We start from the raw sequence: 23,114 nt of genomic DNA, 5'->3' as shown, positions 1-23,114 counted from the left end.
TAGCCGAGCTGTACTCCAATACAAAAGCTTCTTCTGAATACTCAGAAGAAGCGGGGCGATCTGCTGCTCAGGTAACAAATCAAGTCCAATCTGGCATCCCAAATACCGCACTGCTGTGCCAGGAGGAATCCATCTAAAACCCGGGTCTGGGCTCCATGCCGGAGTGGGAGCGCTACTGATCCAAAAGGCCACTGTCTTGCGCCAGTTGATCAATGCTCCCGAAGCTGTCCCAAAAACCTGTGGCGATTGTTCTGCCCTCTGAAGATTGGCCTCCTAGCCATGCAAAAATAATCCCGTGTCATCAACAAACTCAGAATCGAGTAGGTCCTCTCCCCGGACTGGGAGCTGGAGTCCTCTCAAACCAACCTCCTTTGCTGTCAGATACATACTCATGGCCTCAGCAAAGAAGAGAAAAAGAAACGGGGCAAGAGGGCATCCCTGACGGACTGATCTGGTCAACTCAAAACTCGGCCCCCGTCCTCCTGCCATCAGCACCTGGCTACGAGCTGTGGAATATAGAGCCGCCACCCCTCAAATCCAGATTGGCTCAAAACCCAGGCGAAGCATAGTGCCCTCTAGGAAACCCCAGTCGACTCTATCGTATGCCTTCTCAAAGTCAAGAAGCATAACGACCAGGTCCTCGCCGAGAAATCTAGCTCGGGCCGTCGCCTCCCAGAAGGTGAAAATGTTGTCAAGGATACTGTGCTCCTTGACGAATCCTGTCTGGGTAGCATGAATCAACTCCCCAAGGAAGGGCTGGATCCTCAAACTCAAGGCCTTGGCCAGGACCTTGTAGACAGTATTGAGGATCGTAATAGGTCTCCATTGCCGAATATCATTAGACACTCCCTCCCCCTTGGGGATAAGAAAAATCAAGCCCTCTGAAAAGCTCTGTGGCATCACCCCAGTGTCCAAAACATATTGAAAGCCCCTGCGGAGGCCTGACCCCAAAATGTCCCAATAACGCATAAAAAAGCCTGGCGTCAAACCGTCCTCCCTAGGGCAACTATGGCGCGAAAGGACCCTCAAAGCCTCAACCAGCTCATCCTCTGAAAGAGGCTCACCCAGAACTGTGCGCATACGATCTGTGACCCTCCTCTGTACATGGGCCCACACAGTCTGTCTGCAAGCATCACGTGCCTCCGTGGCTGGCTCCGCTAAGAGCAGGTCTCTATAGAACTCAGTGGCAATGGCTCTAATCTCCCCGGGCTCAGTGGCTAACGAGCCGACCTGTCTCCTGAGCTGGCGTACACGTGCTCGAGCATGGCGGGGTCCGGTAACCCTAGTCACTCTATCACCAAGCTGCGTCTACTGTGAGGCCTGGCGATGATAGTAGAACTCATGTCTTTGCTCCTCTGCCTCTCTAACCTCCTGGCGTGCCTGGCTCAGCTGGGACGCCACCCACTCACATGTAGGCTGCTGCTCCTGAAGGCGTTGGAGCGAAGCAAGGCTACGCCTCAAGCGGCGCTCCCGCTCTCGTGTCTCTCCTAGCCGTGTCAAGGCTACAGTGTGCAAAAAAGAGCTGAGCTCAATGAGTCCTTGGGCACACTGGCCTGCTGCATCCAAGTCAGAGCTCTGGCTATCATGCCATATCCTCTCAATGTCCTCAGAAAGACTGGAATCTGTGAGTATCCTCTCTGGGATCCTCAACTGCAAGCTGGTCCCCCAATTCCCCTCCTCAAGTGTCAAAATAACTGGCGCATGGTCGGAAAAAGAAGTGCCAGCGAGAATGCCAACGGAGCCCCCACGCTCCCCGAACCTGTCGCCCACATAGAAGCGATCAATCCGTGATAGATTAGTCCCTCCCTGCCGGCGATCCGACCGAGAGAAACTAAGACTATCCTGAGAGCGAGAGAAAGCCTCATGCTGCCATGCATCAGTAATCCGCAGTGTCATGCAAAATCGCTCCCAAGCTGCAAGCTCCGTGCCGTGCACAGTGACATGACTGCCTCCCACCCTATCTGCCGGGTCCTCAAGCATGTTGAAGTCTCCTCCGACACACCAATGTGCGGCCTCGGGCAATGCATCTGTAACAAGGGTCCATAACTTTGCTCTGGCACTAGCATGGTTAGGCGCATAGACATTGAGCACGCCAAAGAGCTCATCATGCATCCTCAGAATAACGTACTGTGCTCTACCCGACACAATGACCCCGCGATCCACAATGGCCTGCCGCCATGCATCTGCAATGACCATACATACACCTCCCTGCCCACCCAAGGGGCCAAACCCTGCAGACCAAAATGTGTCCCATCTGCCAGGCATCACGGAACCATATCTCCGAATCCTGCTCTCACTCAAATGGTGCTCTCACTCAAATGGTGCTCCTGCATCAGAATATCAATACTGCCCCCAACCAGGCATCCCTGAAGCTCCTGCCTCAAGCATCCACGATAGCGTACATAGTGTGCGCCGCCAAGGCCCTGTACATTCCATGAGATGATCCTCATGGATGACCTGCTGAGGTGGAGGCTGTCTCAGCCATACGGCGGGCCTTCGCAAGCGGCTTGGATGGAGAATAGTCCCCATCCGAGCGGCTACGAATCTGCCCACCCGGTGTGCTGCAAGAATCTCGGATCAGGCGCCAGTGGCTGTGTCCCATGGTGACTGCCTCCCGCTCAGAGAGAGCAACCTCGTGTATACATACATATCCAAGGTCGCGTGCGAGGTCTGCCACTATGCGAACCACTAAGTGGCGAACCCCGGAGGCATCCGCACTCCCGGAATCAAAGAAGTGAGCCAGCTCCCAGAGTTGGCCTATCACGTCTGTCACCTCCAGATCGCTCACATGGTGAGAAAACTCAACTGCCCGAGTCTTCAGAATGCTAAGAGCGAGATCCAGAGTCCACTCCCGGTCACTAGTGCCGCAAAGAGGGAAGGAAAAGGCCACCGCTGAATCAAGTGCCTTCTCCCCTCCGGCTGGAGGTATCACCACATGCACTCTGATGGGTGCTGGCTCATGGGGGCCCTCTGCTCCAAAAAGCCGTGTGAAGGAGTAGTCGAGCGCTGTAGAGCGTCGAGCCTACTCAGCAGACTGCGGATAGAAGATATCCGTGAAGCCCGAATCGGCATGGTAAGGTCTCCTCTGCGGAGCTCGAGCAAGGTCGGTGCTCAGTGCCCGCCGGACAGCAGGTGAGCGCCAAGGTACTGCCAGGGCCTCCCGAGGAGCTGAGGCGAGCGGAGGGGGAGGGGGGGGGGGAGAAGGGGGTGGGGAAGGAGCCGTTGACAAAACCGGAGTGGGAACAGGAGGAGGCGAAGGCGGAAGCGAGGCGGGAGGGGGGGACGGGGGAGGGGGGGGGTGGGGGCGAAGGAGGGGGTGCTGGCATCTCCAGATCCTCAGGCTGCGCTGGGGTTTCCTCCTGGAGGGGAGCAAAGGTGTTCCTCACTGGAACCCAGTGATGCTGAGACTGTGACTGCTGCTGCATCGGCCTCTGGGCCTGCTGCTGTGGTTGTCTCCCTCTTCGGCGCCCCTGTCCAGGCTGCCAATCTGAGGTCTTCGTGGGCTGAGCAAGTGTCCCGGAGGCTGCCTGCCGAGCCGCATCTGTGGGCGGGCCATCGCGGGCTTGCTGCTGTGGTGAAGGTCGGGGTCTCCTGCGAGGGCAGGCCTTGGCCAGGTGACCGACTTGCCTGCATATAAAGCACTGGTTCGGGAGCCCCAAGAACTCCACTTTCTGATCAATCCATCCCCCCCCTATCCTAGGTAGCTGAATGACCTTCGGAAGGGAGGAGATGTCAGGAACCAAAACCCTGACTGAAGGCAGGCCAACTGCTCTAGCCACCACTGAAGCTGCTGTGGGGCCAGTTTCAAGCACCGAGCCCACCAATGCCCCTATCCTAGAAAGGAGCGGAAGGTACTCGCGGCGGAGTCCAGGGAAGCAAACTGTGACATGAAAAAGGCGCTCTCCCTGCTCGGCCGCTGCTGGGTCGAAGCCATGCTGCCAAGGTCTGAAGAAGGCCCGAGCGCCCCTGATGTCTAGGGGACTCATGGCTAGGACCTGGGCCGCGCTCTGGGTTGTCTCGAACTCGATCTGGTAGTGTCCGCGGCCTAGTAGCTGAACGTCCAGGATCTTGCCCACATCTGCGAGAAGGCGGGGGAATGTGCCTTTAGGCGTTCCACCTCTGCGGCGAGGCTCGCTTCCTCTTTTTCCGGCGAAAGAGAAAGCCTGATGGGGGTATCCTCAGAGGGGCGGGCGAGGGGGCTACGGAAGAGTCCCTCTGAGGTGGGGCGGGAGGAGTCTCCATCAGTGTCTGAAGCTTTGTCGAAGGCGAAGCGAGAACGGAAAACCCTGCAGGAACCGAGCTGCACAAACGGCGGAGGAGGGGGAGAACAAAGGAAAGGGGGACGGAAAGAAAGTGAGGGGAGGGGATTACAAACACAGGCGGCAAGGGCAGGGGGGGTGGCGCGAGGGAGCACGGGGGGAGATGGAAAATGATGTGATTGGAAAATGATGTGATTGGATGAGAATGGATGAAGGACGATGGGAATACATATGACATGAATAAGGCGGGCTGATCCTTGATTTGCCCCCAAGCCTTGCATACCATTCGCTCTTTTGCATCATGACTTGTATTTCCTTGCACATCAGGAACTGCATGAACATTAGCCTTGGTGTGCTTGTCCTCGTGCTTTGGTTTGCGGTCAGGGCATTGTCTAAACATGTGCTCTTTGCTACCACAAGAAAAACATTTTCCATCCTTGGCATATTGCTCTCTTTGCTCCGGAGTTCAGCCGAATTTGTTCTTCCTTGGGCCCTGATCTTTAGATGTGGTATTTTCAGCTTTACCACCCTTGTAGGTCTCCCGGAAGTTCTTTTTAGGTGGCTGTCCATCCTTTTGCAGATTTGGGACAGCCTTGTCTTTCCCCTTTGAACCTCCTTGATCCTGTTTAATCTTGAGCACCAATTGCTCACCAATTGCTCCGTAGCAAGAGCAGAAGCTGTGAGCTGTTGCAAAGTATGTTTCGGGTGCAATTCAATTCCCGAACGATATGCTGGTTGCAGTCCAGAGCGAAACTTCTTCTTTCTTTCATTCTCAGTGATTTGCATAAAAGGAGTTACTTCCAGCAACAACACTTTCCAGAACTTGTTAACATACTGTTGCACACTTTCATTATCTCTTTGCTCAAGCCTATCCCACTTTTGGGTGAGAGTTTGCTCCGCATTTGGTGGCAAAAACTGAGCATAGAATCTATCCTTAAATTCCTTCCAGGTGCTAATGGGATCCTTGGTGATCTTTTCAGTGATCCACCAATGAGCAGCGGTCCCTTTCAAAAACATGCTAGCATGGCGTACTTTAGACTTTTCTGTGAAGTCCTCATCGCTAAAGGCAATGTCGAACTGTGCCACAAATGCTAACACTTTAGAAGCATCATGCTCTCCATGAAAAACATCAAACTTGACAGATTTGTCACCTGCTTTAAATTCCTTGAGCTTTCTGGCATGAGGCTCATAGTCTTCTCGTTTTCTTTTCCCCTTATCAAACGGGGCAGCCCTATCTGCATGGGCTCCATGGGCCGTCATAGAAGTTTCATGAGGCACGGTGGCATGTGCTCCACGAACTTGAAACTCAGATGCATGTGACTTTTCTACATATGGCAATGTCTCTCCATAAGACAACTCAGAAGGCAAAATTTTTCTAGCAGCAGACCTGTCACCCTTAGTACTTACCATGGGATACATGTCTCGAATGCATGTCACCTTCATGCCCTCCCTGAGCACTAGCATACATATACCTGTCGGGCTTCGTGCCTTGTGGAGAAGATGCATGTCGAGAGGTGACTGTCACCTCTTCCTTTTGCATAAAAGATTTCAGCCTTTGAGATGCGGGATCTCCATGCTTCAAACGAGGTGGATTTCTGAATTTCAGCTCTCCGTCATCCCCCTCTTTGATGTCACCTTTGCGGAGGAGGTAGGCAAGTGCCAACTCCCTTGGCTTCTTGCCCAGTTCCCGTGCCATAGACTCAAAAGTTACATCTACCATTGCATCAGCTTTCCTAGCTTCAATAGCACTTTGCACATGGGGATCTTCATGCAGAAAGTTTAATTCTTGCTCTTGTGCCTGCAAAAGTTTTCTCATATGTTCCATTTCAGCCCTCATTGCATCAGGCTCTTGTTCAAGCATGACTGTCTTTCCTGGAGACAGTTGACCCTTTGATTCACTATCATTAACCCTTTCAAGGGGCTTGTGCCTTCCTCGCAGAGCATCAGAGCCACGAGAGGCACTAGATGGACCCCTCGAATCAAGCACTTCCAAAGGGTTGCCTTGGCTGTCCATTGTGTTTTAAGTGTGCTAAAAGCGGGGTGTCCAGCACACAGGTTCGGTTCCCCACTAGGAAGAGGGAAACAACCGTGATCTGATACCAATGAAACCGATCCCGTCAAGTGGGAAAGACTCCGTTGGACACCCACACGTGTAATAGCACAACTTTAAAACCACAATTTGAAATGGACAACTTAATACAACTTGAAATTAAAAATGAAATGAAATGGATAGATGGACACTAGCACTGGGGCCGGAACGGGCCGACCCCCCCCTCAAAATATGATATATTTATTGGGAGTATTTAACAAATACAATGCTCCATGGGTTTCAAGAACCAGATGATGTCCATGTACATATGAATACAGTACCAAACAAATAGGCTCGAAGTCGACGTTCGAAATAGAAGTTCGAAGCAGAACGACCACTAGCGTGGTCTAGTCTCTATGGTCCTGTGCTTTCACTGGACTCCGCGGAGAGCGCCTCACTGGTGTTCCGAGACCACGCACAAATAGGTGCTCTCGTACTAACGCCTGGCTCTCCCGATCTCAGCACCTTTGGACCGAGGTTCTCCAATAGAGCTTGGACTACCCGGCACCGAACGGGTGTTACCGTGGGGGATGAATCCCTTATCAGATTTAACACAAAGTACTTTATTTAAATATGGAAATTCACTTACTTGTGGATGGCAAAAGGAAGTCCAATACCCATGTGTGCAGTTACTTGAGAGAAACACCGAGGCACAGCAGTCTGTATGGGATGAGTGGCACGCGCAATTGCCAGCTGTGGTCAAGTGCATTCACCTGATGAGGGTACAGCCGCCTGAGAAGATGAGAAGGGGCGCCTGGTTGCTGTACACAGTCACCTGGCTGCAACCTGCACAGCCGCCTACTGTGCAGTGGGCAGCCTATTGGATGACTGGCGCAGCCACCTAATGATGGGGTGCAGAGCCTTCTGGAGATGGCCCACGACTGCCTGCAAAAGAGAAGGGCAGCGCAGCCTACTAGGAGAACAGGTGCCGCCGCCTGCTGGAAATACTGCCGCCTGTAGTGCAGGGTGAACAGCCGCCTGAGATAACTGGCGCAACCACCTAGACCAGTACAACTGCCTGCAGTCTGGGGAGATGTAGCCGCCTGGGAGAGAGAGTACATAGCCTGCGCTTGCTTGCAGTGCAGAGAGTACAGCCGCCGGTTGGAGGAGGGAGAAGCAGCCGCCTGAGCGAATACAACTGCCTGCAGCCTTCATGAAGATGGCGCCGTTTGTAAAAAAATAAAAACAAAGAGATGATCGCCAGCATGCATTCGATGGAGGTGATGGCTTTCTTTTATTAAGGTTGGAGAGGGAGTAATACGACTAGTGATTTGGCTGGCCCCCCACGCTTGCATGTGGGTGGCCAGTTCCAAAGGGGTGTGGTAGGTGACCATGCCCACTCCCACACACACTTAAGTGGGGCTCCCCACCTTGGTCCCTAAGTGGGTGCCCAAAGGGGGTGCCCACTTTTAAGTGAGTGTGAACAAATGACCTTATAAATCAAAAGGTTAGAGATTAAGGTATTAAATTAACATGTGCAATATACTTACCACCTGTTCACATGCACCAAAACTCGTCAGAAGACAGAGCAGACTTCACTACTCACTGGCAGGCGTCCCCGCTCAATAAGTGACACGTCAAGCAGGCAAACACAAAAATACAAGTCATGCGAAAACAGTTTCAAACATGCAAAACATGTGTGCATTGGCAAATAGTATCATGGACATATCTCCCGTTCATGGAACAAGTACAAAATATCTGTCGGCAAAAAATGACACGACGTAAAATATAAAACCTGGTCTTCCTATGGAGTGACAGTCCCATAGGTAAGACACAGTTCCAGGCTCGAGTCTCCCTATGGAGTGACAGTCCCATAGGCAAAACACGGCACGAATACTGGTTCTTCCATGGCGTGACAATCCCATGGGTCGAACACAGTCCAGGTCATACACGGGTGGCACCAGTCTTGCTCCCGTCCATACGACACACCATCCTGCTAACACACGGGTGGCACTAGTCTGGCTCCCGTCCATGTCAGCAAAATATTGGCCTCTTCACATGAGACACCGGCCTGGCCTCAAGTGAACGAGACACAAAAACTGGAGATGGACCAAATGGTCGGCCAATTGGTGACAACAGCGCAACCTGCCTCTTCACCGTTGCCTCAGCGGTCTACTTAGGTTTTGGTTCTTCAAGGTTCTATTTCCAGTCACCCTATTCAGGTGCTGATTGACAGTGGGTGTTCTCATAATTTTGTGGGAACCACCTTGACTCAAAGATTGAAGATTCGGACTTCTCCAAGTAATGTTGTTTATGAAGTAGACCTTGCCGATGGTTCCACATCCTCGTGTAGCACCATTGTCAAACACCTCTCCTTTCGAATTCAGCACTATCGTGACAAATTGGATTTCCAAGTCATGAATTTGGCACATTATGATATGATCCTTGGTCAAGAATGGTTGTGTCAATATGATCCCCTGATCAGTTTCCGAAACCATTCTATACAATTTGCTCAAAATGGTATGCTTGTGGCTCTCGAAGAAATCAGAGATCAACCTTCTACACCAACCGTTTCAGCTCTTCAAGTGAAACGGTGGGTCCGCAAGAGTGGTTGTTTCTCAGCACTTTTAATGGTCTATTCAGCAAACGACCCTCCCGAGGATATAGATACAAAGGTGATGTATCTCAGGCAACCTTTCTTTGCTCCATACTTGGATCTTTTTCCTCAGGAGCAAGATATTATGGACCCTTTCGTATTATTAAGAAGAACTCATCTCTCAGTTATAAGTTGGAGTTACCACCTTCTTGGGGTAGATCCAACTTTCCACATTTCTTGGCTCAAGAAGTTTGTGGACGGTGATTTTCCAATTTTAGATCATTTGGATTATGTTCCAGAAATCCAAGATGAACACATACTCTTAATTCCAGAGATAATTCTTGATGTCAGACAGAAAGAAACACGACATAAACTCACTACAGAATTTTTGGTTAAATGGAGAGATCTTGATGATTCCGACTCTACTTGGCAACGTGATGAAGACTTACAGGAATATCCAGAACTTCTTAGGGAATTCTTTCAAAGACAACCATCTCTTCTTAGCCGGAGTCTTATTTTAAGTGGGAGGGAATGTCATGATTGTGACTAACTCTCTTAATCTCTCCTTAATTACTCATTAATCTCTTATTAACTGAAAGGACACCTGTGAAGGGTCACACCCTTACACATTGGTCACTATCAAAGGACATGTCTATTCATTAAAAGGCACACCCCTAAGTCCAAAGGACATAACCGTTGACTCAAGAGCCACACCCCTTCCCAGGGATGTGTCTCTTCACTTGTACCCTTTCGGCCTCTATTTAAGACAGGCCCCTGTCTCAATGCAAACATCTCATCTCAATCTTTCTATCAGCATTTGTCTTATGTTTATTAATTAAGTCTTAATCATGTTAATAAAGCTATAAAAGCTTTACACATGTGCACAGGTCGCAAACGTTGGGTTTTTGTTTGTTTTGTGTTTATCGGTGCGCTGGGCGGCTCGTTTATGGTAGTTGAGCTGGTAAGTGGCCCGTGGGCAAGCTTTTTGTGAAATACTTAAGGTATAAGGCTAACGCTCAAGAGCCTTAATGTTTTAAAAACATTAGGTGTTTAAAAAATGAAGAGGCGTGGGTGTTCTTCAACGAATGGGTGGCGCCTGTTGGAAGGGCTGATAGTAAGATACTTAGAGCGGAAAGCTGTGGTGTTGCATTGAGACACAACGCCTTGTTAAATAGGGCAAGAATAGGTACAAATGAAGAGGCACATCCTTGATGAAAGGGTGTAACTCTTGAATGAATAGTTATATCCTTTGGAGATTACTACAGCAAGAAGATGGCATCATTAGCTGAGTCTTGTTATACGATCTATTGACCCTGCATAGCAATATATTGCATCAGCAATTTGGCTCTCACAACATTGTTAGTCTTTTTTCCAGTTTTCTTCCATGACTCATTATTCCCATGGAATCATTGTACCAACTTACTGTCTTTCTTTCTTTCTCCTACAGCTTCTCCTTTCAAAAAATTTTAGACTAGTTTTCTTGATCTAGATTTTAATTTCCTAAGTTTCTTGTTTTAGTAAATTCTCTGAAGTATTGTCTATTGCATTTTATTGCGTGCATATGTTTTTTGTGAAATAAGTAATTCTCTTAGGTATATAGAGTAAGGGCAGAAGTTTGCAGCTGTGACCAGGCAGCTAGCGAACCAGGGTGCTTGCTGACTAGTAGTAGATCCATTTAGTGACCAACAGACCTACTTAGGTGAAATTGTGTGAAGGGTGCGATGTAGCTGTAGCAACTGGGAAAATGGGTGAAGGATGCCTGTTGGAGTGCTTGCCCAGATTCCTTTTGTAATTTGAACATTTTTTGTGAATGTTTGAAGCACTCTTAATGTTGCTTTTTAAGAAGTCGGTGTTTGTTTACAGATGAATGAAGAAGAAACTTCCCTTTTTGATGTCTTGTGGCTACTTCTAGCGAGTGTCATCTTTGTACCAACTTTTCAGAAGCTTCCTGGTGGTGAGTCTAGGCTGTCGCTATGCTCTCTGTTTGTTGCTCTAATGTTGGACTAAACCATCAGCGACACTTTTAGTTCTTTGTGTTTTTACAGTGCTGTTTAAACAAGATATCCCAGGTTTAAAGAAATGAAATAGTTATGCAAGCTTTATGTATCTCCATGACTAGCAGGCATGCTTTTTGTCATGCAAAGGGCACTCCTGAGGATTCACAACAAGGTTCTTTCATTAACACTCTGATTACAAGAGAAGTATTTCTGCGGTTTTCATGGAGGCATGCACTCAATTTTGTTTCATCAACCAATTTTATGAAAGGCATCAAATTTGACTTTGAAGATCAGCAAGAGGGGATGCCTTGTGCATGGGTCCGATTCCCATGGTCTAGGTAGACTAGCAGATTTCAATGGATGTGCTTGGTTGGTCACCTGGGGCTCCTCGTCAAAAGGACAGCCCTGGTCATTGCTTGCAGTTAGGAGCAAAGTCAAAAGGACAGCCCTGGTCATTGCTTGCAGTTAGGAGCAAAAAGAGTTCAGAGGCTCCTAGCAAAATGAAGTTCATGGCTAGAAGCTAAGAGAGTTTTCACTCAAATGGATTGTTTTTTAGTAATGCAAATATATATATATAGCAGCCCTTTGGGAATCTTTACGATCAGTCTCTTTTTCCTACAGATGCAGAGTCATGTACTTCGAAATTATGCATGCTAGGTCTTTCATGCTGCCACAGTAGTGGAGGCATACACTCAGACACAATAATACTTTCTAGAATGTCTTCTTGGATTACCAAGGAGGAGATGTCACATGCATCGGGCCTCAGATTCATGTGTTCTGACTGTTGACGCTGTCTACAGGGTAGAGTGGATGAGTTATCAGCCACTTGTGAGCCCTAGTTGATGAAGAAATAAGGCCATTGAGTGTACAGAGTGGTGAGGATATACTACGTTAGTTATTTTCCTATTTCATAGATTTTCTATCTTTGCCGTTGCATAGATATGTGTTTCTTACGATATGAAATGGTGTTTGTATGCTACAGGTCAAAAATAGATTCTGTTAACGTGTTTTGTATGAGTCATTGCAGAAATGCCATGCAACTATGATCTTCACCTTTGTTACTTAGTTAAGTAATTTAATTCTTTTACTTCTTTGCAAGGACTACAATAGTCACACTTCCCTCTCCGGGTCCGACCAAGTAAAACATCAACTATAACCAAGTACAAAGCCTTTTAAAGAAAGAAATAAATAAATAAATATATAATATGCACACAACTAGCACGCTAAAAAAAAAGTTAACCCCACGAGTACTTCATATACTTTTTTTATATAGGCATATAATCAAAAGAAATTTCCCCTTTTCCCATGACAATTCCATGTACCATGTACCATATATATATATATATTAAAACTCAATTACAATATTCATCAACATCTGAGTACAAATACTCTGCATAATATATATATATACACACACACACAGACACACAAATAAAAACAAGGCCCTCTACATTGGTATCGGAGCTTTTGGTTGTGGCCCAACTTGCAACCTATAGTGAGAGCATTTTGTGGATGGGAAAACTGAGGTCGGGAAAAACCCATTGGGCTGTCCTCCTCCCCTACCCCCACCCGCTACCCTCTTCTTCACCTCCCTGGACATAGCTGGGGATCTCTGTTTGGGGCGAAATAAGTCAGTGATATATGTCTTTGTGGCATCCTGCATCTCAGGCTGCTGCCTAAATTGTCCGTCTCTGTGGTGCCTGAACTCCAATGGGTGTAGTCCCAAGCATCCATGGTCTCTGTAATGCATCACTAACGAGGGCCCAAACCTCTCCCTAAAGAGACAGTGGTAGCGTTGGCGTATCTCATAGTAAACTGGGTATCTAAGTATGTATTGCTTCTTAGAATCAATCTCACCAATACTACATAGCCTACTTACCCATTTGTCTCGTGAGATGCCCTCTGCTTTCCATGTCTCAATCTGAAGGCGGTATGATGACACCCTCAGCAGCTGACCAATGGCAATCCTCATGGGATGGGACATGTGTCTATAGAGATAACAGGGCCTCTCAATGAAGCCATCCATAGTGACCCTCAAGAAATGCTGTTTGTATGTCTTGGTGGAAGCTCGGCTGGAGAGATATGTCTGGTCTCAGATCTAGAAGAGAGAGTCAAGGATGGACTCAAAAGGGTGGCAGTCGGTCCATCTGTAACATGTGCTTGGCATACTCATGGATCACACGTATTATCTTTTTGGTCTTCGGTCTTTTCTAGACCTTACAACATATTTTTCTCTCTCTGCCCTGCTGACTGTTCTCTCTCTCTGCCCTGCTGACTGTTCGCCGATTCCGCCTCGCTGATTCATTCGCCGCCGCCCGCTATGCTGGCCCGCCTTCCTCTCCGGTAGGCCTTGTGATTCCACCTCGCTGATTCGCTTCACTGTTCGCCGCTGCCGCCTCGCGCCTGTGATTCCGCCTCGTTGATTCGCTTCACTGTTCGCCGCCGCCTCACTATGCTGGCCCGCCTCCCTCTCCGCTAGGTTATGTGCCCCCCTTTCCCCACCCACCCTTGCTTAGAGAGACGGAGAGGGTCACCTTCATGAGGAAGAGGGTCATACTATGAGGTTTAGAGGGAGCTCCTATTTCCTTGGATGATCTCATGAGGATGCAGCTTGAAGAGCTTGCATGCCATGAGTCTTACACGCGAGGAGAGAAGGCAAGAAGGCCTTCTATCGAGATGGTCGGGTCATCATTGATGGCCGGCCCATGGATTAGCGGTTTGGGGCCTATGGAACACAGACCAAGCCACTGACAGAGATACACATGGCAGTATGGAACTGTAATGGTTCACTATGGGTGCAGCCTGGACGACTGGAGCATGTTATGGTGGGGAGAGACATCATACTTCTGACAGAGACACATCAGAGCCCAGAGAGGGCTACCTCGAGTAGAGGGATTCCAGTGGGAGTCAGCATCATAGTTACCACGGAACGGGAACGTTCTGGGAACGTCGGATGCTAGAACGGGAGCGGGAACGGGAGCGGATCGGGAACGTCGCGGAACGCCACGTCATATGACATGTCAGCATATGACACAAAAAAATGTAACTTTTTGTATACGGATAGCCAAATATGCTTCATAATATTTGCTCCCCCAAGACATGAACATACATTTCTGCAAGCAAAACCTTAAATTTTTTTTTTTCCGGAACGTCCTGACGTTCTAGGAACGTGCCTTCGCTCGGAACGGCGTTCCAGGAAGGCGGAACGGCGTTCCGTGGTAACTATGGTCAGCATACAGGAGGACCACACGCCAGGGTACCTCGAGAGGGTCGGGGGGAGTAGCAGTTCTATTTAGACGGGAGCTACAGGGGAGACTGAGAGTGGTAGCACAGGATCCAGAGGCTAGATACATGTGGATCAGCTTACAGCTCTCACAAGATAGGGTTATATACATAGCCCTATGTTACTTTCCTCCATTAGGATCCTCCTGTGTCATTACAGAGAGGACATGCCACAGGAGGAGGAGACAAGAGCCTCGCCATACACTTGTCTGTCAAAGGAGATTATGCATTATTCTACACTAGGGGAAGTATTTCTTACGGGCGACTTCAATGCCCACACACAGAGCAGACAGTGTGAGGTGTATGACTATGATGACATGGAGATCCTCCACCTTGTGGATCCAGAGGAGATAGGGGCTAGTCGGGCATCAAAGGACACTGGACAAGACAGAGGACATTATGGGGACCACTTACTAGAGTTGGGAGCCAGGCATCATCTCGTTATTTATAACGGGATGCTACAGTGGCTGGGATAAAGAGGGTTGACATGCTTCCCACATGGGGGTCATAGACGGACCGGAGGCACGGTGGTAGACTACATTATGGGGTCTTTGGAGGCATCACAGCTTGTCACCTCATTCTCCATTCCACCTCGTCCTATTGGGGCAGATCATACATACTTGGCATTTTCACTAGCCGGATCATCAGTATCACCAGCCCCCCACACACTACCATCTACTTCACACATGACATGGCAAACATATACACTAGCAGAGTAGAGGATGGGCTCCTACTCATGGATCCCCTGGCACCTATGGATACCATTACAGCCCAGCCGGCATCACTCCTACACACGGCTGCATTACAGAGCTTCCCACATCGTGTCCACTCAGGAGAGCCTGCGAGATCTGGGACTATGCCATAGAACAGATGGTATGATGACGAGTGTAGAGCCCTATACTCACGGCTCCGCATACAGAGAGCCTTGGGAGCCATCGCAGAGCAGGAGTCGAGGAGAGAGATGAGGAGACTTACTCGCCGCCGCAAAAGGTAGGCCTTCGCAGAGATACAGGATCTAGAGATCTTTCATTTCTTCATGAGTAGAGATAGCCCTATCTCATGGCGGCACTTCAAAAAGCCCCGGACACCGACACCTATTGCAGACCCACAGACATGGCACACATATGCAGAGGGCCTATACCACGCCCCACAGCAGCCACCTATACCTCAGCCACAAGAGCCTCGACCTACCACAGCTAGCTTCTTTACCCACTCGATGGTAAAGGAAGCTATCCGCTGCCTACAGCATGGACGGCCATCGACCATATGGGCCTGTAGGGTGAGCATCTCATATATGCAGTAGATTCTTTCGCTCCTTTTCTTGCACACCTGTTTAACAGGGCACTAGCAGAGGGTTTGCCTACGGAGTGGCCGATGCACACCATTGTGCCGATTCACAAAACAGGGGATATGCTCGATCTGAGCAGCTACAGGATGGTTATGGTTGGCCACGTGTTGGCCAAACTCTATGGTGCAGTGTTGGACAAGAGCTTAGCTTATATGCTGAGCGAGCAGGTTTACGCTCATCAGGGCAGGCAGGCTTCAGGAGAGCTTTCTCTACCACTGACCATGTATTCACTTTGAGATGTATGATTGATCAGGCCAGAGTGAGGAAGAGAAAGCTCTATTGCTGCTTTGTGGATTTCCGCAAGGCATTTGACACAGTACCACGAGAGAGGCTCTTTCAGCGCTTGCAGTCTCTTGGCATACCAGCAGATATGACATGGGGCATCTATGCATTATATGAGCAGGTTTTTGGGCGAGTCAGATGTCCAGGAGGTATGTCCGAGACTATTGCTAGCACCATTGGTGTGAAGCAAGGATGCCCACTTTCCCCCACACTATTTGGGTTATACATTGATGAGGTGGCTGACTTCATTACACGGGGAGGCGGAGATGGAGTTGATTTAGCAGGTACCTCAGTACATATTATGCTTTATGTTGATGATATTGTATTAGTGTCTGAGTCTCCAGGAGGTCTACAGCAGCATCTACATGCACTCGATGATTTCTGCACACAGAGGGGTCTTACTGTGAACCTTGGGAAAACCAAGGTTATGGTCTTTCATACATCGAGACAGGGCAAGAGCCAGTTGACATTCACTCTCGTAGGACGCCAGGTGGAGGTGGTGACATCATACGTGTACCTAGGGGTTACCTTCTCTGCAGCAGCCACACGCTTCACCATGGGTTCAGCAGAGCCAGAGCTAGATTGACACGGGGATATGCAGCATTGGCTATGCTAGAGAGACAGTGCCACCAGGCGCATTTTCAGGAGCCCCGGACGAAGGGGTGGCTATTTGACACATTAGTCACACGGGCACTGATGTATGGAGCAGCGGTATGGGCGCCAGGCCTTTCTACCCATTGGTGGACACAGATAGAGAGACCACAGGCCCTCATGATGGCACGCATGATACGCAGCAAACCGTCATTACCTCATGACATTATCCGAGCAGAGTTTGCTGCGCCTCCTATGATGGTAGAGGCCATATTCCATACTATATGCCTGCTAGACAGATTCAGAGAGATGCCACAGGACAGATTGTCATACAGAGCTTCTGAGGCATCTAGACAGCTGGCTGAGGCAGGAGACAGAGGATCATGGTATGCACAGGTCACACATTGGTTCTCACAGCATGGCCTAGACATGGATCATCTACCACCATTCCAGTATGACAGGGATGCACCACATATCCGTCTCTCTCATAGTGAGAGGAACAGAGTATCGAGACAGGACCTATGGCAGCTCTATACACGAGAGACATGGATATCGCCTACACAGCCTCTTCCACTGAAGATGCTATACTACAGAGATCACTTCATGAGTATCACTGATGATGGATTTATAGAGAGGCCTAGATACATGGAGGGCTTTTTACCACACGGCTCCGAGTGGCTATTGGTCAGCTTAGAGTTTCATCACATCGATTGGAGATCGAGACTGGCAGAGCAGCACGGATCCCCCGAGAGGAGAGGGTATGTAGATTGTGCAGAGAGGAGGTGGAGAGTGAGGAGCATTATGTATGCAGATGCAGAGCATATACAGCCATCAGAGAGAGATATCCCATTTTATTTAGAGAGCCACATTCCCTACGCCAGATCTTTGAGGCAGCAGACCAGCACATACTGGGGAGATTCATTCTAGACATACAGCGTCATAGAGAGACATCATTACAGGCTCAGACAGCTCTAGAGGGGGGACGACAGACACAGATTACTACATTTTTTCAGAGATCCATCCCACTCCCAGCCCCTACACGGCAGGGAATTACTCTCTAGAGAGCAGAGATACTCATAGCCCGCAGGAGACAGAGGACACCTGGCTTTCGGACACCACGCCTATACCAAAGAGAGATGACAGAGATCAGAGCTCAGTTTCACAGAGAGGGTGCGGAGCGACTGGCTCGCTTCAGAGCAGACCCAGGCATGTTCTTCAGGGAGCTGTGGATACCCCCTTCATTGATGTATACCATTTTATACCCCCAGTATGGTACAGGATGGAGCTAGCTAGGTTGCATATCATGATTGTATACTCCATGCATATAGCTTTGCATTCTCCTAGTAGTAGAGCTCCATCCCCTCCCCCACTCATTGTACTTATTGCACACCCAGATTCAGCTTTTTAGTTCAGTACTTTTTCATTTTGTTGGGATGACAGAGGATACCCCATACAGGTACACCGATTTATCTCATAGGCCGAGTTCGGTCTTTTGGAAGACGTTAATGAAATCTTTCTCTCTCTCTCTCTCTCTCTCTCTCTCTCTTTTGTAGATGTTGATATTAGTTTCTGCCCTCTTACTTTCTCTCTTGTAGATGTTACTTTCTTCAAGTTTCCAGAAACATGTCTTTTTGCTTATGTTCTTAATTTTTGCACAAATATTTTCTAGTGTTTTGCTTGTTTGCGTTTGTTTGTTGTTAAATAAGTGAAATTATTCTTTTAATTTGTAAGGGTGGACATATTCCAGTTTTATAAAGGTATATGCACTTTGGTAGTAGTAGGTGCATATGCACTGCAGTAGTAATAGGTGCAGTGTGATCCGAAACTCTAATGTCACAGAGCCAGAAGTTTATGATAATGTAAAAGAAACCAAAACAGGTGTTTGGGAAGTGAAAAGGGTGCCACGAGGCCATAAATATGCTAATGTGGTCGGACCAAGAAATAGAGCTCTAAAAATGAGAGTAGTGGGGTCTTTTTATACCTGAAAAACAGGGAAAAAAGAGATGGACTGCAATAAGTTCATCCTCTCAAATAATTCAGCACCTACTTTTCCCTAATGTGTGCATTTGGCTTCCACAGCCCTCAACCCACTCAGAGCAACAGAAGCCAACAGCAGTCAGCCCTGGAATCGCTCTAGCAAAGAGAAGGACTTCTTCAGGGCCTACAAATCATAGCCCACAGATTTGGAGGAGAGAAGTGCTTTTCTTTATTCCAGGCTTGGTAATGATCGAGAGCTTGATTTCAGTCGTTTCAGCCTTGACTTTCACATTCTCTTGGCCACTGGGACTTGTGTTGTGTTGTGTTTGTGGTTGTGCTAGAGGTTGTTACTGTCTATACATGCTTTGTGGGTTAAAAAGTTAAAGCACCTGAAATCTGTCCCCAAGGCATTAGGGTAGTGACTTGAGCTTATCCCTCTCCCTCGCCTTGGGTGAGAAAGGGTCTCGATCTCCAAGTGCAGAGAAAGGGCAGTGGGGGCTGCTCTTGCATGAACTGTGACCGACCCTAGAGGTCGGCTGAGAGGCGGGTCTGATAGTTACTCCAGGTAGATTGTTGAGATGCCAGGATGCAAGTCTTATGTCTCTTGTTGGGACACTTAAGCAGTTCTAACTGCCTTATGTTGTGACACGGAATGTACAATAAGAATTAATGCTCAACTTCACTCTTCACTGTATTAAAGGCTGACATGGAAGCTGTATCAGCTATTCTTTGCAGGTTCTAATTCAATTTTTGTTTTAATGGAACGACAGTGTGCAAGGCTGGTTTTTGAATGCTTTATCTTGTTTTTGTAGGTAGTCCTGTGCTAGGGTACTTGGCAGCTGGTGTATTGATCGGGCCATTTGCTTTGTCAATCATACGGAATGTTCATGGAACAAAAGCAATTGCAGAGTTTGGTGTAGTGTTTTTGCTCTTCAATATTGGACTTGAGGTAATATCAATGTTGTCATTCCATGTATCTGGAATATTGGACTTGAGGTAACCTCAATGTTGTCATTCCATGTATCTGAAATTTATTTTGAGCATCAATTTATTTGCTTTTCAATTTGTGTTTGAAATAATCCCAAATTGTTGGAAATCTATGTACGCCCAGTCTCCAGCTTTGTTTCTGCTTTCAGTTGATGAAGTTTGCTTGGTTAGAAGTTGAATGATATTGATAAACTTTGGAAGCAGTGAGCTGCCCTAGTTTGTGCACTGCTGCCCTTTTGGATCCCTTGATTCCTGCCTATCTGCTTGTGCCGTTGCTTTGCCTCATTGGCTCTGCGTGCTACCCTCTATCCTACTGCCTTTACAATCTGAATCGCCCACCCTCTTACTTGCAGCACATGCTTGAAGACGTGCCTGCCCTGCCTTTTTTAAAATTCACTGATTTCTGACTTGGTTTTTTTTTTTCCCGGGAAAAAGATCCTTCTATTAGTTACTTAAAAAACAGCCATGAAGGGCTAAAAACAACCACAAAGGGCTATATACAAACTCGCCTCATGTACAGGGCGGGGATCAAGTAATCAAAGGAGGGGAAAGAGGGGCTTCTCCTCCGGCTGGCCGCTCTATGTGAAGAAGGCTATCTCATATAGGCACCCACACTCCGCTAGGAGAGTCTATTAGAAGCTGCAATGCTGCTGCAAATCTTCCGTCTTTGGCATGAGCCTAGTCGCCAGTGGTCTGTAAGGGGGGGCAGTGACTGGTACTCTGCCGAAATGCAGTGGTGAGAGACCTGAAGAGCTAGCCCTCCACCATCTTCGTCGTAAGCCCTGACCACCCCAGCCTCCGTGGCCCAAGTGACTGCCCAAAGTAATGATCCGGGTCGAGAACCTGTCTGTAGAGGATCCGCTGCCAAACCTGTTGAGCCTTCGGGAAATGCCAAAGACAATGTCGTTGAAACTCCCGGGGGTGGCTGCATCTCGGACAAGTTGTTGGCTAACCTCCAACAGCCAACTAAGTGCCGATCGCCAAGCTCATGTGTGCCATTAGCCAAAGAAAGAGGTGATCTTTCTGGGCCGAAAACTGTCCCAAAGCCTCTTCCAAAAATCTGAGTGGAAATGCTGTGAGAGGCCTTGTGATTGCCAATGTGTTGCTGCTGCCGGGGTGCCATCTATCTCTGGCATTTGGATCCCTATGGCCTAGCCGCGCTGTATAAGCAAAGAAGGGGGCATCCAGAGTCTCCTCTCGATCAGCGGGGTCATGCCAAGTCCACTCGCCTGGGTCCCACTGTAGGTGCGTGAGAGGGCGGCCCTCCCATATCCATAGCCGCCAGAATCTCTCCATGGCCACCTTCGCCGGTGGCAGGTCGATGTGCCACTCTTGTGCCTTAAATCCAATCACCCTCACCCTCTCTAGGGTGTAGGCATTGAAATCCTCTGAGGGAAGCTCGGATCTCTCTGATCTGCCATGGGATCCAATAGAAAAAGTGAGCAGCCTAGTGTCCTCGTCCGCTTCGTGAACTACCACAAGAATATCATGCTTGGTAAACACGCCTAGCCACATTGGGGGAGTCGGGTTTGGGATAGGAGTTAGCCACTCCTGAGGAATAGCTGAGTCAATGTCGATGCTAAGCCTATCTCTACCCTGGATCCTTGTCAAGCCTCTCTCCTGCACCTGCGGGGGTAACTGCGTGTGTGCGATCCAATTGCCTAGGGACTTGGCAAGTCATTCGCATGCCTAGCAGGGCACGACTCTAAATAGCAGAGTCGATGATGCCAAGTCCCCCTCTACATTGTGGCTGAATAATCACCCTCCATGTCACGTTGGCCTTGGTAGGCCTCCCGTTCACTGCCGGCCCATAAAAAGTTCCGGATCAACCACTGTACGTGGCCAATACATGCTCGAGAGAAGGCCCTGGTTCGCCACCACCACTCTACCTGTTAAGGAGAGCCTCGTAGAACTCTAGTATAAAAGCTTCTTCCGAATACTCAGAAGAAGAGGGGCGAGCTGCTGCTCAGGAGAGATATCAATGCCCACCTGGCATCCAAGATAACGAACAGGAGTGTCCCTTGGGATGCACTGGAAAGCCTCAACTAGGTGCCAAGTCGGGGCGGGTGCAGAGCCTACCTAGAAACCGCACGACTTGTGCTAGTTGATATGTGCTCCTGATGCATGACAAAAGATCTCTTTGTCACGTCTGCGAATCTCTGGAGATTCCCCACATCCTCTGAGAGATAAGCTGCTGTGTCATCTGCAAACTTTGAATCAAGCAACTCCTCTTGAGTGCGGAGGGGGAGACGCAATCCGTGAAGCCCGGTCTCTTGGGTTGAGAGGAAACAACTCATGACCTTGGCGACAAATAGAAAGAGTAGAGGTAAGGTGCTAGAGGACAGCTGTGCCGAACCCAGCGAGAAAGGGGGAATTTGTCGCTACGGGCACCCTGAATGAAAACTTGGCTGTGCGAGGCTAAGTAAAGCCTTGATACCACACAAATCCACTCCACGGGGAATCCCATCCTGCTCGTCGTGTCCTCCAGAAGGCTCCAATCCACCCTATCATAGGCTTTCTCAAAGTCTAGAAGAAGCTCTATGAGGTCCTGCTCCCGCATCCTTGTCGAAGCGGTCATCTCCCTGAAGGTGAAGAAGTTGTCCAGAATGCTCCGATCCTGAACAAAGTTTGATTGAGTGTCATGAATCAAGGTGGGGAGGAAAGGTTGAAGTCGCCTGCTGATGGCCTTGGCCAAAACCTTATAGGCGGTCCCTAGAAGAGTTATGGGTCTCCTCCGCCGGATCTCCAATTTGTCACCACTCTCCTTGGGAATCAAGTGTATCAAACCCTTTGAGAGCCTCTCTGGCATGGCACATGTGAGCGTAATCTCCTTGAAGGCAGCTCGAAGACTGCCTTCCCCATGAAGTCCCAATGACAAAGAAAGAAAGAGACTAGAAGCTTGTTCGCCTCGGCCCCGGGCATTTGCCCCTGGGAAGTGCCATCAATGCCTCCACTAGCAGCAGAAAATGGAGTCAATAAGCACCGAAGAGAGAGGGGAACCACCTCTCTTCTGTGCTGTTAGACTCTCGTGTGCGCATCCATCACTTGTGGGGATAATGGGGCACCAGCTATCTCCTCAAACATATCTGTCCCTTCCCCCAGAAGACATCGGAAGAAACTATAATCCAGAGGTTTCCCCAAGATCCTGGGGGGCCAGGAAAGTCAGCCACCAAACCAGGGTAGCCAAATGGGCCCGCTCAGACTGGAGGGGGCCTGTTGCCAGTGGGTGGGTGCTCTAATAAATGCTCAAAACGGTTCTATGACAGAACGGAATCCTCTTGAAATCTGCTAGCCTGGCGCGCGTTGCTATGGCGCTTAGCGTTGGGTGGTCGGCCGGCCCAGGCGTGGGCCAACGGTCTGCCACTCCCCGGCCGCTGGGTTGTCCGCAGTCAGGACCTGGTGCCTCTTTGTCTGAGAATCTGCCTCTCTCTCTACTCCTTGGTGTAGATTTGATCGGGAAACAGGGGACGGAAAGGGGGAGGGGGGGGGATCACAGGAGGCGGTCTCCTGGACGGACGTCGAGGGCAAGCTCGGGCTAGATGTCCCATCTGTCTACAAATGAAGCATTGGCTTGGAAGGCCCGAATACTCCACTTGCGGAAGGATAGGTCCGCCCCGCAGGCATGGAATAGATATAACATGAGGCACAGAATCCGACGAGGCAACACAGATGCGAAGAGATGGAATCCTGGGTGCCCATGTGAGAGCCAAGGTAGTAGTGGGGGGAGGATTCCATCACTCTCCCGATGGCACCACCATAGTAGTCA

The 23,114-nt window shown here is 49.1% G+C and overlaps 1 protein-coding gene across 3 annotated transcripts in view; it reads left to right on the top strand.

Annotated features, from left to right (window-relative positions):
• The window catches only part of LOC147625897 (K(+) efflux antiporter 2, chloroplastic-like), a 103,813-nt gene that overhangs the window by 3,590 nt on the left and 77,109 nt on the right, over positions 1-23,114 (top strand). For all 3 annotated transcript variants that reach the window (XR_015268737.1, XM_086817445.1, XM_086817444.1), the window contains exons 3-4: positions 10,748-10,838; positions 19,174-19,310. Coding sequence is in view for 2 of the 3 variants with exons in the window: in XM_086817445.1 (XP_086673571.1) it covers positions 10,748-10,838; positions 19,174-19,310 (228 nt within the window). In the remaining variant the exon portion in view is untranslated. The remainder of the gene's footprint in view (positions 1-10,747; positions 10,839-19,173; positions 19,311-23,114) is intronic.

The sequence above is a fragment of the Cibotium barometz genome, chromosome 23 (genome assembly GCF_041138505.1).
Source record: "Cibotium barometz isolate CiBa-2024 chromosome 23, ASM4113850v1, whole genome shotgun sequence".
NCBI classification, from domain to species: Eukaryota; Viridiplantae; Streptophyta; class Polypodiopsida; order Cyatheales; family Cibotiaceae; genus Cibotium; species Cibotium barometz.
Note: the sequence above shows the minus strand (reverse complement) of the source record. Positions and strands in the feature narration are given on the sequence as shown.